General features: G+C 41.9%; 2 protein-coding genes across 2 annotated transcripts; one reads left to right on the forward strand and one right to left on the reverse strand.

Moving 5' to 3' along the window:
• Positions 1–1,329: 1,329 nt before the first annotated feature.
• On the reverse strand, positions 1,330–9,530 carry LOC310957036 (hepatic and glial cell adhesion molecule-like). The gene is made up of 7 exons (XM_083927446.1): positions 9,380–9,530; positions 5,803–6,144; positions 4,634–4,915; positions 2,965–3,058; positions 2,773–2,846; positions 2,587–2,660; positions 1,330–1,561 (listed from the first exon to the last, which is right to left on the reverse strand). Exons 1-7 carry the CDS (start codon positions 9,462–9,464, stop codon positions 1,415–1,417), a joined length of 1,098 nt encoding a protein of 365 aa, XP_083783572.1. The 5' UTR covers positions 9,465–9,530; the 3' UTR covers positions 1,330–1,414.
• A 1,234-nt stretch (positions 9,531–10,764) lies between these two features.
• On the forward strand, positions 10,765–14,040 carry styxl1 (serine/threonine/tyrosine interacting-like 1; the record flags this gene model as incomplete). The annotated part of the gene is made up of 8 exons (XM_083926619.1): positions 10,765–10,867; positions 10,964–11,025; positions 11,705–11,804; positions 11,955–12,088; positions 12,262–12,407; positions 12,488–12,585; positions 12,726–12,838; positions 13,909–14,040. The coding sequence occupies 8 exons, from the start codon at positions 10,765–10,767 to the stop codon at positions 14,038–14,040; spliced, it is 888 nt and encodes a 295-aa protein (XP_083782745.1).
• Positions 14,041–16,585: the final 2,545 nt, after the last annotated feature.

Genomic DNA, 16,585 nt, shown 5'->3' on the forward strand with positions numbered 1-16,585 from the left:
TGTTTTCATCTGTTTTTAGTCGTTTTGTCACGTTTTTGTGGTGTTTTCATCTGTTTTTAGTGGTTTTGTCACGTTTTTGTGGTGTTTTCATCTGTTTTTAGTGGTTTTGTCACGTTTTTGTGGTGTTTTCATCTGTTTTTAGTCGTTTTGTCACGTTTTTGTGGTGGTTCTTCTGTTTGATTCTTCGGTTACAGCCACGGTGACAAACAGCTCTTTACCTTCACACACAGATCATCTGCTGAAGCTGCTGTCCTCCATCTTTCTTTGGGTCGTTTTTGGGGAGGGGTGGATTCAGTGTGTCTGCAGAGACTGGCAGCATGGATGCTCATGTGTGTGAACAGAAAAGTAGACGTGTGTGTGTTTTATACTCACGGGCCAGCTCTCACAGAACCTTGGTATGATCTTAGGGCCAAATATAATTACACCACGGGCCAGATTTGGCCCACGGGCCTGAGTTTGACACCCCTGTGCTACATCGACTTAATGTACATTTAAACATCTATGATTCTGAAACGAACACACTTTTCCATCTATCTACAGTTTATCTAAACCAGGTAAAAGTCCTAAGATAAAAATATTTAGTTTAATATGGTTTAAAACAAATGTCTCATTTATTTCTTGTACATTTCTTTTTTGTTGTTCTTTCACAAAGTTAAGTTTATAAAAATAAATTATTCTAATGGACAAACGTCCCTGGTGTATTCTCTACCTTGACGTACAGACTCAAGGAGAACGGTGACAATAATACAAGAAACTTGAGACGTATTTCACATTTTTATTAAAGTTTGTATAAAATTGACCCTCCACCAAAATGGCTGTGTCTCTCCTTTCACTGAAAATGCTATTTAATTATCTATTATGACTGAAATACGATAAAAACCACAGAAAACATCACACAACACCGTAAAAGAGAGTTGCAAGTCTGAGGGTTTAACTTTAGATGGATATATTTTAACATTAACAACAAACCTCATCTTGCTTTGGTGATGGTTTTAAATTGACAATAAAGAACTAGAGGCGTTTTTTTTATCACACCGCAGTTCGACAGGTGCATCTCACCGACCTCCCCTCTGACTCCGTGCCAGCTCCCAAAACACAAAAACAGAAAGTGTCAAACTTAAACAGAGCCTTCAAAGTTTCATATCCTGTCTGATGTCACGCTGCAGTTCTATCCCTCTGCAGGCTGTGCTTCTAACCTCAACAGAAACGCATGTTCACGTTACAGTTTAATAGGAAAGTGGCACTAATGACATTATTGTAAAGCCCCAAGAGAACAGTTTTCAGATCTGTCCCAAACTGCAGGGCCGATGTGCAGGAAGCTGTCGTCCAGAGAGTCAGGAGCGGTACACGGTCGGACGCTCTGAGCTCCCACCTGTTGAGATGTGGAGAGTTTAAAAACAGAGGTGGTGTGGTTTCAGGTGTGTTTGAGGGAGGAGCGGGCAGGGGACCCGTTAGACTGTGTGAAAGAGCCGCTGTAGTTGGGGGAACTGGTGTAGCTCGGCGGGTTGTCGAACTCAGGAGATCCAATGCTGTTGCTGGATGAGTCGTCCATGGAGGGATCCTGCGAAACAAATACAGTCTCTGCTCATAATTATCCAAATAAAGTTGGTAAAATGTGATTTATTCTGTGGAAAAGACATGATGTCATCCATAGCAACGAGGTCAACCCCGCCCTCTAGTCTTATCTTAGGAGTCAAAAGTTGGTCTCACAGGCTTTGGTTGGTTGGTTTGAAGAAATGACTCTGAACTAAAACCTTCTAGTGCTCCTAAGCAGAACTCTTAGCGCCAAGATCAAATGTTCTGTGAGTGCGGCTCCTGATCTGTAGGCAACAGGACGGGATTTAGAATTCCTATGCAGATATCTGTTTATAAAGTTGATGTGACAACGCTGTTAAATCTCATCTTATTCTCACTATTCGATCAATGTCCAGGCCCTTGTATCGTCATCACGTGGGCACATTTGTGATTTGCTCAAATGCTAGTTTTTGAAAATGTCTTTTCCATAAACAATAACCGCTGCTCTGAAGAGGAAGCCTCGGCCAGGGTACTACGCTGGCTGCACTGGAAAGCCGGAAATATTAGCCGTTGGGGTTAAATTGTCGTCAGAAAGTTAGCCGATGGTTTCTGAGACTGATCCTAACCCTAGGGAGCCATGTTGGTCAGTCTGCAGCCTGAAGAAAAAAGCTGCTACTGGAAGGCTACCTGGCTGCAAAGGTGCATCAATCGCTCTATAGCGCAGTTGGATGTCTCTGATCTTCAATACAGTGGAAGAGTAACTGTTCATTTAAGTGTAAACATGTAAAAAAGCCTATTTAAGGGTTAGAACCAGCATTATCTTTCTGACATATCCAACATTGCACAAAATGCCTCTCAAAGGAGATGACGGTGCATTCTCTGACGTTTGGTTTAACTAAGAACCGACTTTCTTCACCCTGGAACGAGTTTTCCAAAAGGTCCGTTTTCAGTGACAAGAAGCCAAAACACATAAATATGCATCTGTAAATATAAATATAAAGCTCCCTGTGTACGTGTGGAATATGCCTGAGGTCACTGAGATCGCTCCGTGGAAGCGTTAAGGAGAGTTACCTTTTGCTGCAGGATGTAAAGTGAAGTGACAGCATTTACTCCGTTATGCTCGGGCCGCTTTGGAAGAGCATCATCTGTGGCAAAGCACAAAACAGTGGCCTGTCATTCGTACACATTGTGAACATACCTACACACATTGCCTGATGAGCTGCCATCATGGTTGGAGATTATACAACGATACTACACCTGTGGAGGTTATTGATATGTGATCGGCGTGGTCGTACAGCCTGGAGTGAGGCTTTCTAGCTGGATGTTTCTTCCTAAAAAAAAAAAAAAAAAGGTTTCAATGTTTGTTTATCTGCACTCCAGAGCTGCCTTTCTTTAAATCAGTATTGTGCCAAGTAAGGTTTGGTTTAAAAGCTTGTTAGCAATCCTTACTTTTTGGAAGGCGTCCAGCAGGCACATACTGTTACCAAGGTGATGAGGAGGAAGATGCCCCCCGTGGAGAGGATGATATAGAGGGAACTTCTTCCTGGTAGCATAGAAGAAGAAGAAGAAGAATTACCTTATTTATCTCGCAACGGGGAAATGTTATTTTTTCACTCTTATTATTAATCATGTTACACACACAGGCCCGAAATACACACATGCACAAACAGGACCTTTATACATGCATTAGGAGAGATGTTAAAGCGAGGGGGCTGCCAGTGACCAGCGCCCCGAGCAGTTGGGGGTTCGGTGCCTTGCTCAACAGCACCTTGGCAGTGCCCAGGAGATGACCTGGCACCTCTCCGGCCACCAGTCCACGCGCCATACATGCTCCACACAGGGACTTGACAGCAACCTTACGATTCCCAGCCAAGTCACCTATGGACTGAGCTGCTGCCGCCCCCAATATGATTAAGCAAATTAAATTACAGTAAATGAACAAAAGGGGCACATACAGGTATAACAGCAGGGATAACTCTTCACTAATTGAAATATCTCAGCATCTATTTGATGCGTGGTCCCCAGACGATAAGCCATCCCCTCCCTGAACCCCTACGTAACGCCGCATGATGTTCTTTCCACATTAAAATAAGTAAATGTTGCCTTTTGGTTTCACACGGGGCACAAACTGGTCTCCTGTTTGTTGGACCCATCCATGCACCTCGAACTCCTCCCTCCCCAGACTTTCTCTTTATACAACGTGACATGACTTCCTCCTTTGCTTACCGCCATAATTACTACGGCCACTAGAGGTCAACGCCACAATAAGGCTACAGGCTATGGACTACAGGTAGCGTTAGCTCACTATAGGTGAGTGGTCACGTTAGACGGCAAGATTGAACACTCACACATAGGAACCAAAATGGCTGAGTCAACAGATGTCAACGGATGACCTCTACGATATTGATGGGCGCCCATAGCTGTTAAGCCAGAATACACAGAGGAAGAGGCGCAGGAACAGGATGGAAGGAGTTGGAGGATGGGAGAACAGCCTGCGGAGGAGGTCGAGCAGTCTTGATGCGCCCGTGGGTACTGTGAGCCCATGGGCATTTGTGACATTTTTCGCCGTGGCCTGGTGTCATTGAATACTGCAACACGCTGTGTGATTGCTATGTAGGATTCCCCGCCCCTCATCAACCGCACCGTACTGGACACTTTTTTCCATGCCCGCAAAATAGATTGGAAGAGGCGATCGATCCCTAAACAAAGCACCAATGGGCTCCTTCCTTTTGGATTGACTTTGGTAATCGACTTGAATGGATTTTACTATGAGAGGAGCTGGTACAGGGGCCAGTAGGTAAGTCTTTCAAACACTCTTTTAATAAACTCCGGGTTCACTAACTACGTTGCTGATGCTACGTTTTATGTGTAGGTACTAGGTTTGGTGTTATTTTGAGCAGTATTAGTGGTTAAAAAAGATGTTTTGGATGCGTTCAGCGCACCGCCCCGAGCTAATCAGTGTTAGCTACGTCCGGCTGTTAGCGACTCTCCAGGAATTTTCTGTTAATAGGTGATCAATGAAAAACTGCCTTGATGGCTTATTTGATGTATATTCATGCCGAAAAAGAGCATGGGATGCTTTTGCGCCGGAATAACACTGTAAGACAGCATCACTTACTGTAGACGGTCAGTCTGATGGGCTGGCTGGTCATGTTGCCCACGGGGTTCTCCACCGTGCAGCTGTAGGTGTCATCATCTGCCATCAACACCCGTGCAATGGTCAAGAACTTCTGGTCGGGTGACAACATGAACCTCGTCGCATTTGTCAGCGGCTTTCCGCCCTTGAACCACCTGTACGTGGTCCTGGTTCCGTTGTCATGGGAGCAGTTGAGGATGACGTTTTCGCTGAGCTCCAGCACGGACGGAGACTCCACGTGGATGTAGGGCCTGGATATGGACTCTGGATGTAGACAACAGTAGATATTTAAATAGACAACAGAACGGAAATATGCTGATGGCTCTGTGTGTTTTTAAAAAAGAAACCTTTCACGTGGCTTTGTGTTTCGTTCAATGCCCACATTCTCAGTCCCTACGCGTCACATAAAGACATTTGATCACGGGGGGGCAGCAGCTTTAGCAGGGGACCCCCAACTTCCCTTTCCCGGGCCACATTAACCAGCTCTAACTGGGGGATCCTGAGGCGTTCCCAGGCCAGTGTGGAGATCTAATCTCTCCACCTGGTCCTGGGTCTTCCCCGAGGCCTCCTCCCAGCTGGACGTGCCTGGAACACCTCCCTAGGGAGGCGCCCAGGGTTCATCCTTACCAGATGATCCTGAACCACCTCAACTGGCTCCTTTCAACGCAAAGGAGCAGCGGCTCTACTCCGAGTTCCTCACGGATGCTGAACTTCTCCCCCTCTCTCTCAGGGAGACTCCAGACCCCCTCCTGGGGAAACACAGTTCACACGCTTGGACCCGCGACCTGGTTCTTTGGATCATGACTCAGCTTCCATGACCACAGGTGAGGGTGGGAACCAAGATTGTTTTATGTTGTTTTATATTTTTATTTTTGTTGTTTAGACCAGCCGCCACTGTCTATGAGGTAATCTGGGGTCTCACTATGAGGGCATCAAACTAACAAGTGTATCTGGAAGCTGCCATCAACCAGCCTCCACTCCTGAATACAGAGCAGAGGATTGCAGCTCTGCAGGATCCCACGGGCTCTCAAGCTTTTTCTCTGAGCATGAGAGGGAACTCATCGTGCAGCATGGTGAAGAAAATAGAGTAAAGATAAAAAGGTGTGATTTTACCCTGAGATCCATTTGACCTGTGGAGCTTCTTTCCTTACCGTCCACAGTGAGCGTGATGCTGCCCTCTCCAGTGAAGCTGTCGTCCGTGATGGAGATCTCCACGTCGTAAGTCCCATCGTCGGTGAGTCTGAGGTTGTGGAGAAGCAGCGTCCCGTTCTCAAATACCAGGATGCGGTCACGATACTCTGGCCTCAGGGTCCCGATGATGTCAGTCCCAATCGACTGGACCACAGTGACAGACTTTTCCCTCTTGAGCTGCCACTTGATGACTGGCAGGTCGAGGCTGAAGCTGCTGTAGCGGACAGAGAGCAGGGCCTCCCCACCTGCCGTCCCTCTAATGAGGGTGTTGGGGATGGTCATGTTCACCGCCAGCACCCCGTCTGCAGAGGAACACAGAAGAGAGGCTCCTGCCTTACATTTAACATTTCCACACCATCCAATATAGCACTTCTGCAAGTTTAATAATAATTCACATTTATCTTACATATTTAAACATGATGTAATGTCTCATTCACATATTTAAACACTAGATAATGACTCGTTAACACATGAAACATTAGAGAATGGGTTATTTACATGTTAACAATAAGATAATGTCTCATTTACATGTTTGATTATTAGATAATGTCTCATTTACATATTGAAACTTTAGATACTGACTAATTTACATATTGTTGTGTACAGTGAATCATCTAATAGTATTTTAATGTAGGTCAGGGAAACCTGGCTGTCTACTGAAATAGCTTTAACAGTAGTTCTTGCACACATAAATATAAAATAGTAAAATAAATCTAAAATCTAAAATAGTTAAATAAATATAAGATATAAAATAGAAAAATGAGATATATAAAATAACATTTAAATATATAAAATAGTAAAATAACATTTAAATATATAAAATAGCAAAATAAAGTAGTGAAATAAAATATTTATATATAAGATAGCAAAATAAAATAGTCAAATAAAATATAAAATAGTAAAATAAATTAAAAAAAAAAAAATATATATATATATATTTATATAAGATAGCAAAATAGAATAGTCAAATAAAATATAAATATATAAAATAGTAAAATAAAATATAAATATATAAAATAGTAAAATAAATTAAAAAAAAAAAAATATATATATATATATATATATAAGATAGCAATATAAAATAGTAAAAAAATATATAAATATATAAAATATTAAAATAAAATAGTCAAATAAAATATAAAATAGTCAAATAAAATATAAAATAGTCAAATAAAATATACATTTATAAAATAGCAAAATAAAATATAAAATAGTAACATAACAAATATAAAAATCAAGATAAAATATGTGCCATAATGTCAGTAATCACTCGTGCGGGCACCACGCCCCGTCCCTGCTGTATACTGGACCCAGCTTGCATGGCAGGTCCACGTCACCATGGGAACAGCTGTCAGTCCTTGGGATGGGCCGGCATGAGCCAACAAAAGTGGGGATTGTTTGTTCAGAATTTCCTTCTTGGCAGTTCATGAAAAGAGCACTGGGAGCAATCCAGATGCCATGCTAGCTCTGCAGAAACAGAGCAGCTCAGTGACTCCGCTGCCCCCCCCCCCCCCCCCCCCGCAACAATAGCAGGTCAGTGATGAGACCCGGCCACAGCTGAAAATAACTGAGCATCTGAAAACGCTGGTTCTGAGTCAGCCTGAAGGCACAATTACTGTATTACTTACAAAGGGTGGGCACAAGACTGTAAAAGCACCCACACAGTCTAACGTCATCCAATACCACAACAACAAATGTACCTTTGTGATGTCGACAGTGTTTGTATAATGTTTAACTGACATTGTGCAATATGATACACAACACTGCAACCACGGACCTCTGCTTACATCATGCTGTGTCAAACCCTGTGCATGTTCTATATGTATTTGAAGAGTTTTTGCAGAAACAGATGAATAAACGAACACTGGTTTGATTGATATTCCTAAAAAAAAACTGTATTTATGACAATAACAACAGATATCTTATCAGATTAAACCAGTTTGACTGATATGATATGATATAAAAAGCTTTATTTCAGACTAAAAGTCCCTAAATAGCACAGGACAAGTACAATACAAAATATAAAAAGTCTGTTTATATAGAAACATTTCAGCCAGGTCCTCCTCAGGCTGGAAGTACAGCGATAACAACTCAGAGTGGGATTTACAGGAACAATATTGATGCTTTTCCCAGATTCCTCCATAAATTTCCGAAACTTAAACATAAGATTTCTTACAAGTACACAGGCTGTGCTCACTCCTGCAGCGACGGACATCTGTCTGGCACACTGGGTATTTTAAAAAGATGCAACTTGCAGCCTCTGCATGATGGAGTTTTTGTAGCTTGAGCATAACTGCGCCGTTTAAAGAGGTGTACAATATGCTTTGAACAGGGCTCCCTTCACCTGTGTTGAACAGAAGCTGAACGTGCGCGTAACACTGTTGGCCCCGGCGTACAGTGTGCAGCATTGTCTGTACACATCATCATCATCATCATTATCATCATCATCATTATCATCATCCCTCAAATGATCATTTATAACATGTCCAAGATATTTGGTCCTTTTACGCATCTCAAGAATTTGCCAGACAGTTTGAATCCTGCTTGGTTCAACCTATTAAAACAACACTTCTGTTTGCATTATATTTAATATCATGTTAATTCCATACTCAGTGCAGATATCCAAGATTCAAGAAGCTTTATTTATCCCGAAGGAAACGATTGTGCAACAGTTTCAATACAAAGGTGGGAAAGGATCAGAGTAACAATAAGCATAAAAACATAAATCAAAATAAAGCTGACATCAAATAAATCAAGCTATGAACTAAGTGTGTCAGAGTGCAACAGACATTGTGGTTAAACACAGGTTTATACAACATACAACATTAGCAGCGTGCAGTTTAGCAGCAGATTGAAATAAAATAAGTACAAACTAGATAAGTGATAAGAAGCGATAAGTGATAACCAGCACTACTTGGACTAATAATGACCAGATCGTCTGCATACATGAGATGGTTCACGAGCATTTCACCAGCATACACCCTGTGTCACATGCTCTCAGCTGGATGGACATATCATCGACGTATATATGAAATGAAATAGATTGATTGACAAGATTCCTCCCTGCCTTACACCAGTGCCAACGCCTCCCCATTTAACCTGCTTCCTCTGCACTTCCTGGTTTGCACAACAGAAGAGGAAAAATGGAGATATCTGTTTTGAAACTTGAACTGCTTACAACCTTCATTTGTATTTAATCTGCTACTCTTAAAACAACATAGCTGGCTCCTTTTTTCTGTTGAGTGTTGTGGAAGCAGAGCCGCCTCTGGTGGTATATTATACTGGAATCATGACTGTTAATTTCTATAGTTGGTGGTGGAGCAGCACAAATTAGAAAAATCAACTATAAGCCTAATTTCAAATGTGTTTGCTTCCCTCATGCTGACGCCAACAAACATAAACTAAACTTCACTGATCAGCTGTTACTTATGCGTAACAGTGTACAAAATCGACACAAAACATAAACAAGCATCGACCATCGTTTGTAATTGTAATCTAACTTTAACACAAAAAGGTAAAGTAGAAAATGTGACGTACCCGAATTGAAGAAAGCGAAACACATGAGCAATAAAATCTGTGCAATGCTTTTAGCTTTTGAAGGAGCCTCATGCTCTGCCTTCATTTTGGGTCTGGAGCTTTGTTTTCCTCCCAGACAACCAGCATGATTTGTGACTCGGGGCAGGACGGAGAACACAGTCGCTCATTCAGGCTCTGCTGGGACTGAGTACATGTTGTTCTCAAACGCCACTGTAGCAGCAGGACAAAAGTGTGTGTGTGTGTGTGTGTGTGTGTGTGTGTGTGTGGATGTCCGTTCTGTACATTTATTACAACAATAACTGAACAAAAGCTTTAACCTCGCTGGAGTCAGTGTTTCAATAAGAGTGTCTCCAGGGGAAATACCATGATGTAATACCAGTTTTTTGAATTGCCAGTGTACAAGCTGGTCCGGGGTTAATCATCTGGGGACCATGAATATCTATAAATCTGTTAGATTTTAAGTGTATTGAGGCTAAAAGGCAAATTTTGTCCCGCTCCAAGAGGAAAGGTCAGGGGGGTCAAGCATGATTATTAGCCGTCATCCTCTGGGGACCATGATCCTCCATAGTAACAACATAGACTGGCAACAATTAATCAAGAGAAAACTATTCATTAAAGTTGTTTTCATGCAAAAATGTTGCAGAAAAATCCTCTTTTCAGCCTCTTAAACATGGAGATTTCATGCTTTTATGTGTTTTATATCATATTAAAGGGAATCTCTTTGGGTTTTGGACAAAACAAGATATTTAAAGACATCCCATGGACTGAGTAACTGGGATGATGAAGAAGAAGAAGAAGAAGAAGAACAGAAGAAGAAGAAGAAGAAACAGAAAAAGAAACAGAAGAAGAAGAACAACAACAAGAAGAGGAAGAAGAAGAAGAACAAGAAGAACAAGAAGAAGAAGAAACAGAAGAACAGAAGAAGAAGAAGAAGAAACAGAAAAAGAAACAGAAGAAGAACAACAACAACAAGAAGAGGAAGAAGAAGAAGAAGAAGAAGAAGAACAGAAAAAGAAACAGAAGAAGAAGAACAACAACAACAACAACAACAAGAACAAGAACAAGAAGAAGAAGAAGAAGAATAACAGGAAGAAGAAGAAGAAGAAGAAGAAGAAGAATAACAGGAAGAAGAAGAAGAAGAAGAAGAAGAAGAAGAAGAAGAAGAAGAAGAAGAAGAGGAAGAAGAAGAAGAAGAAGAAGAAGAGGTCCCTTCCTGACCTGTGGATAAACGATTATTATTAATTCACATGGTGAAGAAATGGACAGCTGTGACTTTAAGGCTCTGAAGAGTTGCTTAGCAACAGAACCACAAAAAAACAGCAACCCTGCTCTTTGAACACAGCTGAGTGGAGTCAGACAAACTGCTCCTCTCCTCCCTCAGAGCGATGGCTGACATCCTCTTGTGTGAGCCCTTTGAGCTCTTTAACCTCCTGAACCGCAGCCGCCGTGTGTCCAGGCTGGCAGAGGTCAACTACCTCTGTTTGACTGGTAAGAGATCAGTCAAGAAGGAGATGTCAGTTTGACTTGTGTCATTGTTCTGCTTTAATTCCACTTCACTTGTATTTGTTTGTGTCTCTTTTCTAGATGCTCGGGAAGCCCAAGATTACAGAAGGAGTCACATCGTCACAGCTAAACATATCAAAACGGTACAGATGTCAATGTATCCACTGTTTTATGATCCATGCCTGTCTGTCCAGCAAAAACGCAGAAATGGAGTAGCTAAACATAAGAGCGCTCTTGAAAGTAGCTGTTGAAAGTAGCTCTTGAATCCTGCATGTATTAGTGATTAGAGGATACACATTTTCCTTATTTCCTTTATTTATTTTGATGCTACTATGATCTTTTTGTCTCATGCGTCTCATTATGTAGATCTAAACAATCAAGCAACCCTTGCACTGCAGCTTCATCGTTCCTTCGTCTTGTAGAATTATTTTGTTGTGTCAAATATCAGAGAGAGGGGGAGAAGTTCAGCATCCGTGAGGAACTCGGAGTAGAGCCGCTGCTCCTTTGTGTTGAAAGGAGCCAGTTGAGGTGGTTCAGGATCATCTGGTAAGGATGAACCCTGGGCGCCTCCCTAGGGAGGTGTTCCAGGCACGTCCAGCTGGGAGGGGGCCTCGGGGAAGACCCAGGACCAGGTGGAGAGATTAGATCTCCACACTGGCCTGGGAACGCCTCAGGATCCCCCTGTTAGAGCTGGTTAATGTGGCCCGGGAAAGGGAAGTTTGGGGTCCCTGCTGGAGCTGCTGCCCCAGCGATAAGTGGTTGAAGATGAGATGAGATATGAGATGAGAGAAATATCAGCACTTTGTGTTGAACTCTTTGCAGGACTCAGAGGGCACGTTCCTCCTGCCAGAGGCTGTGGAGGTGGACAGCATGCAGCATGTGGTGGTCTATGACAGCAACACCAGCTGTTTACAGGAACAAGGTAATCTGATATACAACACACAGCTTCTTCACTGGAGCATCTGAAGTGTTAGAAAGTCTGTATCCTTTTTAGACAATGCTCCCAATATAACATCTCAGCCATAAATGTGTAAATGGGTGTTTATCAGTTGGCTTGTGGCTGTGTTTGCAGGCAGAGGTGTTGAATGTGCCCAGGCCTTCGCTAAAGCCAGCCTCTGTCCAGTCCATGTGGTGAGAGGAGGCTTTCAGAGGTTCTCAGCTCTGTACCCTTTTTTAAGGACGGAGAAAATCCTCCACACCATCATGGTATTAGCTTATTGTTACTCTGACCCTTTCCCATCTTTGTATTGAAACTGTTGCACAATCATTTCCCTCAGGATAAATAAAGCTCCTTGAATCTTGAATCTTAATCCAGCCTTGCTCTTAAACATCCCAGACAATATAAGTAAGTCAATCACAATACCACGTCTTTGTGTCAGGAGCTGGAAAACCTGAAGACGTACCCGGTGGAGATCATAGCAGGACTGCTGTACATGGGCGACCAGACCCAAGGCACAGACCCCAGCATCCTCAGAGACCTGAAGATCAGCGTTGTGGTCATCCTCTCACAGAGTAACACTCTGGAGTAAGACAGAGGGAAGGTCCTGAGGGGAAACTCTGAGTGTCATCCCTGTTGAACTAGTTCTGAATTTATTTTTGATGTAGATCCACGAAGGGGAAGCAGACTATCGTTAACGTCCCTGTGGCCGACTCAGTGGTGTCTGATTTATATTCAAGCTTCGAGAGGATTTGTGGTCTAATTGGTAAGTGGCACTTTAACAGGAAATTAACTTACATAAAGCTTAAATACATTTTCTAATAAATATAGATTCTCTTAGATGGATTGGCTTGGTAGTGCGAGAGGTCGTTCCCTGAAATAAGACATTTATCTTCTTGTTTCCAGGTTCACACATCGACGCGGGCTCTCGGGTGCTGATCGTTTCCAGGCAGGGCAGAAGCCGCTGCAGCGCCCTCACCATCGCCTTTCTCATGCACCACCTCAAACACACACTGGAGGCAAGTGGGGGTCATTTAGTTTGCAGAATGCAGTGTGTGGCGTGCACATTGTAGTCCTAGTTAATAAGTAGAGGATGAGAGTCAAAACATGCAGCTAGTCAGCATCGTGTTGGAACTGGGAGAAATAAAGCAGCTGCATCGTGTTAATAAGTAAGTTTTAAAATCACCCAAAATCATCCTATGGTCTTTTTCGGCACGTACATACATCACATAAGATTTGTGTTATTCGTGTAACAAATATTAGCAGAGAAATCCGGTAGAGTCGCTAACGGCCGGACGTGGCTAACACTGATTAGCTCGGGGCAGTACGGTGAAGGCATTCAAACGTCTTTTTTAACCACTAATGCTGCTGAAGATAACAGCAAACCTCTGCAGCAGCATGAGAAGAGTCCCTACACACACACACACACACACACACACACATGAGAAGAGTCCCTACACAGAAAACAAAGCACCTTCAACGTAGTTAGTGAACTGGGAGTTTACAAAAAAGAGTGTTTTAAAGACTTACCTACTGGCCCCTGTACCAGCTCCTCTCATAGTAAAGTCCATTCAAGTGGATTAGCAAAGTCAATCCCAAAGGAAGGAGCCCATTGGTGCTTTGTTTTGTGTGTAGGGACTCTTCTCATGCTGCTGCAGAGGTTTGCTGTTATTTTCAGCAGCATTAGTGGTTAAAAAAGACCTTTGAATGTCTTCACCGTACTGCCCTGAGCTATCAGTGTTAGCCACATCTGGGCCAGGGCTGTAAAGTGGTGTTGCAGCAGTCCTTTCCCTACTTCCTACCTTCGTACCTAGCTTGGTCTTCATTTTGATCGCAACTCCACAACTTTAAAGTTCAGTAATTGTATCCCACACGGTTATAATGTTCTCGTTGTGCCAAGACTTAGGTGTGAAAATAAAATATGTCGTAGAGCAGCGTCAATCTATTCACCTGACTCTTGACAACAAAGCAAATAAGAACAAAAACTACTCTTTTAAAACAGGCATGAGATTGATGATGGAAAGGAAGCATGCGTTTATGAAACAGAACAACTACACTTTGTAATGCTGTTGGCGTGACTCTTTTGCAGGAGGCTTGGAAGCACATGCTGAAATGTAAACCCCACATGAGGCCAAACACGGGGTTCGTGCAGCAGCTGTCTGACTGGGAGCTTCACACCACGGGAACAAAAGTCACCGATATCTCTCAACCTCTTTTTTAAAAAAGAACAGCTCGAATAGTGATGTTATGTTATTTTATACTTTTTAAGACAGTTTACCTCATGAAAAATGGGAAATTTAATTATCTTTGGTGCATTTGATCGTTTCAGGTGATCCGTACATAAATTAAGAAGATCAGCTCAAAATAAAAGACAGAAGACTAAAGTACTCATTATTAATTTACCCATTAATTAGCCACACATTTGCATTGTAGTTTACATTTTAACTGAGTTTTAAAGGACAAATTGGGACAAATAAAGGTGTTGCCTGTAATGTTATTTTGTACATTTGAAGAGGTTTTTAAATTTAGAGTCAGTGAAGGATCAGATCAGGTCAGGGGTCCTGAAAAAACCCCAAAATGATCACAAAGAGATGCTTAAGTAAACACAGAACTATCAAAAAGGACCACAGAGAGACAACAAATGACGACAAAGACACGAAAATGATTAAGAATAGATGTAAAAAAAATCACAAAGATACAAAACGTCTAAAAATAGATACAAAACCATAACAGAAAGATGCAAAATGAGTAAAAATAGATGCAAAACCACCACAAAAAGATGCAAAATGAGTAAAAATAGATGCAAAACCACCACAAAAAGATGCAAAATGACTAAAAATAGATGCAAAACCACCACAAAAAGATGCAAAATGACTAAAAATAGATGCAAAACCACCACAAAAAGATGCAAAATGAGTAAAAATAGATGCAAAACCAGCACAAAAAGATGCAAATTGACTAAAAATAAATGCAAAACCAACACAAAAAGAAAGAAAATGAGTAAAAAAGATACAAAACCTCCACAAAAATACATTAAAAACAACTAAAAATGAGGGTTAATTATTAGAAATACACTCTTTTCTTGTCTTGTTCCTATGTACAGTAGATGTTGAGATGAACCCTGTGGTTTTTCTTTAGTTTTCTTTTACCATCTCTTGTTTTGTGATCATAGACAACTTTATTTATGAATAATTAATAATAATAATCTTAGTTCAGTCCTTAGATGGATGTACAGTATCAGAGAAGACACCTCCCCCTCTTATATAGCCTCAGCTCCATAAATACGGCTCACATGGCAACAGAATACGTTTCCAACACGTTTTAAATACAAGAGAAGGGAACAAACAGCTGAATAAATACATAAATAAACATGTTTGTGTCACAGAGAGCCAGAGTTCAGAGTTTACATCCCTCATGTGTTGCACTCAAATCAGGACAGTTTGTCTCCAAGTCACGCAAACGGCTCTTTAAAAGCCCCGCCGCTGATTGGCTGACAGGAGGATCCAACGGGACATCTGATTGGACCAACGGGCATGACGCAGGAACGTTCGTGGAGTTCCGTAAAGTACGTCATCTTTACCTAGGAGAAAACCGGACGTCCTCAGCGACCCTAAAAAATAAAAGCACAAAAAGTTGAAAGGTTTTTAGATTGGATTGTAAAACTCTTGATTTAACTGAATTAAATGATCTTTAACTGAGTGAAATCACAATAATATACACCAGGACATAACAGCAATGTTGATAAAGATGTAAAGATGCATGCTTTAGGTGCAGTAAAGCTAAATTAAACCCAAAACTCAGCATCTGAGCCTAATTTGTTGCTGTCCACCACTCCTGATGGGATGGGTCAAATGTAAAGTCTGGCTCTCACTACGGTGCGCTGTGCTGTGCATACAGTGAGGTGCTGCCTAGCAGGCAAGGCACGCAACTGCTTGGGGCCCGGGGCCAGTAGGGGCCCCTTGACGACGGACAAACTTTGAACTACAGCAGGGACAATGCGCAAAAGTTTGCACTGGCAGCAGGAGACCTATCCTCCCTAGGCCCATTCCCACCCTACGGTAAACACGGATACCCTTTCGTCCGGTTCCGGGGGTCGTTTCATCCATCAGTGAGCTTAAGGAGGGCGGTACATCCAGCTCTCTGATCGGCAAAACGAAAGAAAAAAACTTGCCATTAAGGTGTCGGTTCTCATTGAATGGTCTGACATACCAATGGCACACTTTTTGTACCCTTTTTGACGATTTAGGATGACACAAAGCAAAATCACTTCCTCTATGGACGCCATGTTTGAGATTGTTGATGCCGGTAATTTGCGATATGACACTTCCTTTCTAGAGGATGTATTGCGTAACATCCGGAACAACACTGAAACCAGACGGAGGTATGAATGGCGGGACACGAGACAACATTTGGTACAGATGGATGAAATTCATCCCTATCAGGATGTTTCAATCCACCTTAAGGCGGTTCCACCCGACTCCACCTACTCCGGTTTCAAGGTTTATACTCTCTTATACTTTTTTATTGTTCTTCATGCTAATATGTTTGAAATACAAGTTTTTAAATGTTGTATTGATTTTTTTTTTAAATAACTAAATATGAAAGTAATAACATATTTACAATTTGAAATTCTTTTGTTAGTGTTTATTATTTATTACATAACGGTGATGAACGCTGGTTCGAGGGGCCCCCTGTGGATTTTTGCCCTAACAGACTCTAGGATTGCCTCTGTGCATACATATAATAATAAATGCGTAAACAAAAAA

This window comes from Echiichthys vipera (genome assembly GCF_963691815.1).
Source record: "Echiichthys vipera genome assembly, chromosome: 14".
Lineage (NCBI taxonomy): Eukaryota > Metazoa > Chordata > Actinopteri > Perciformes > Trachinidae > Echiichthys > Echiichthys vipera.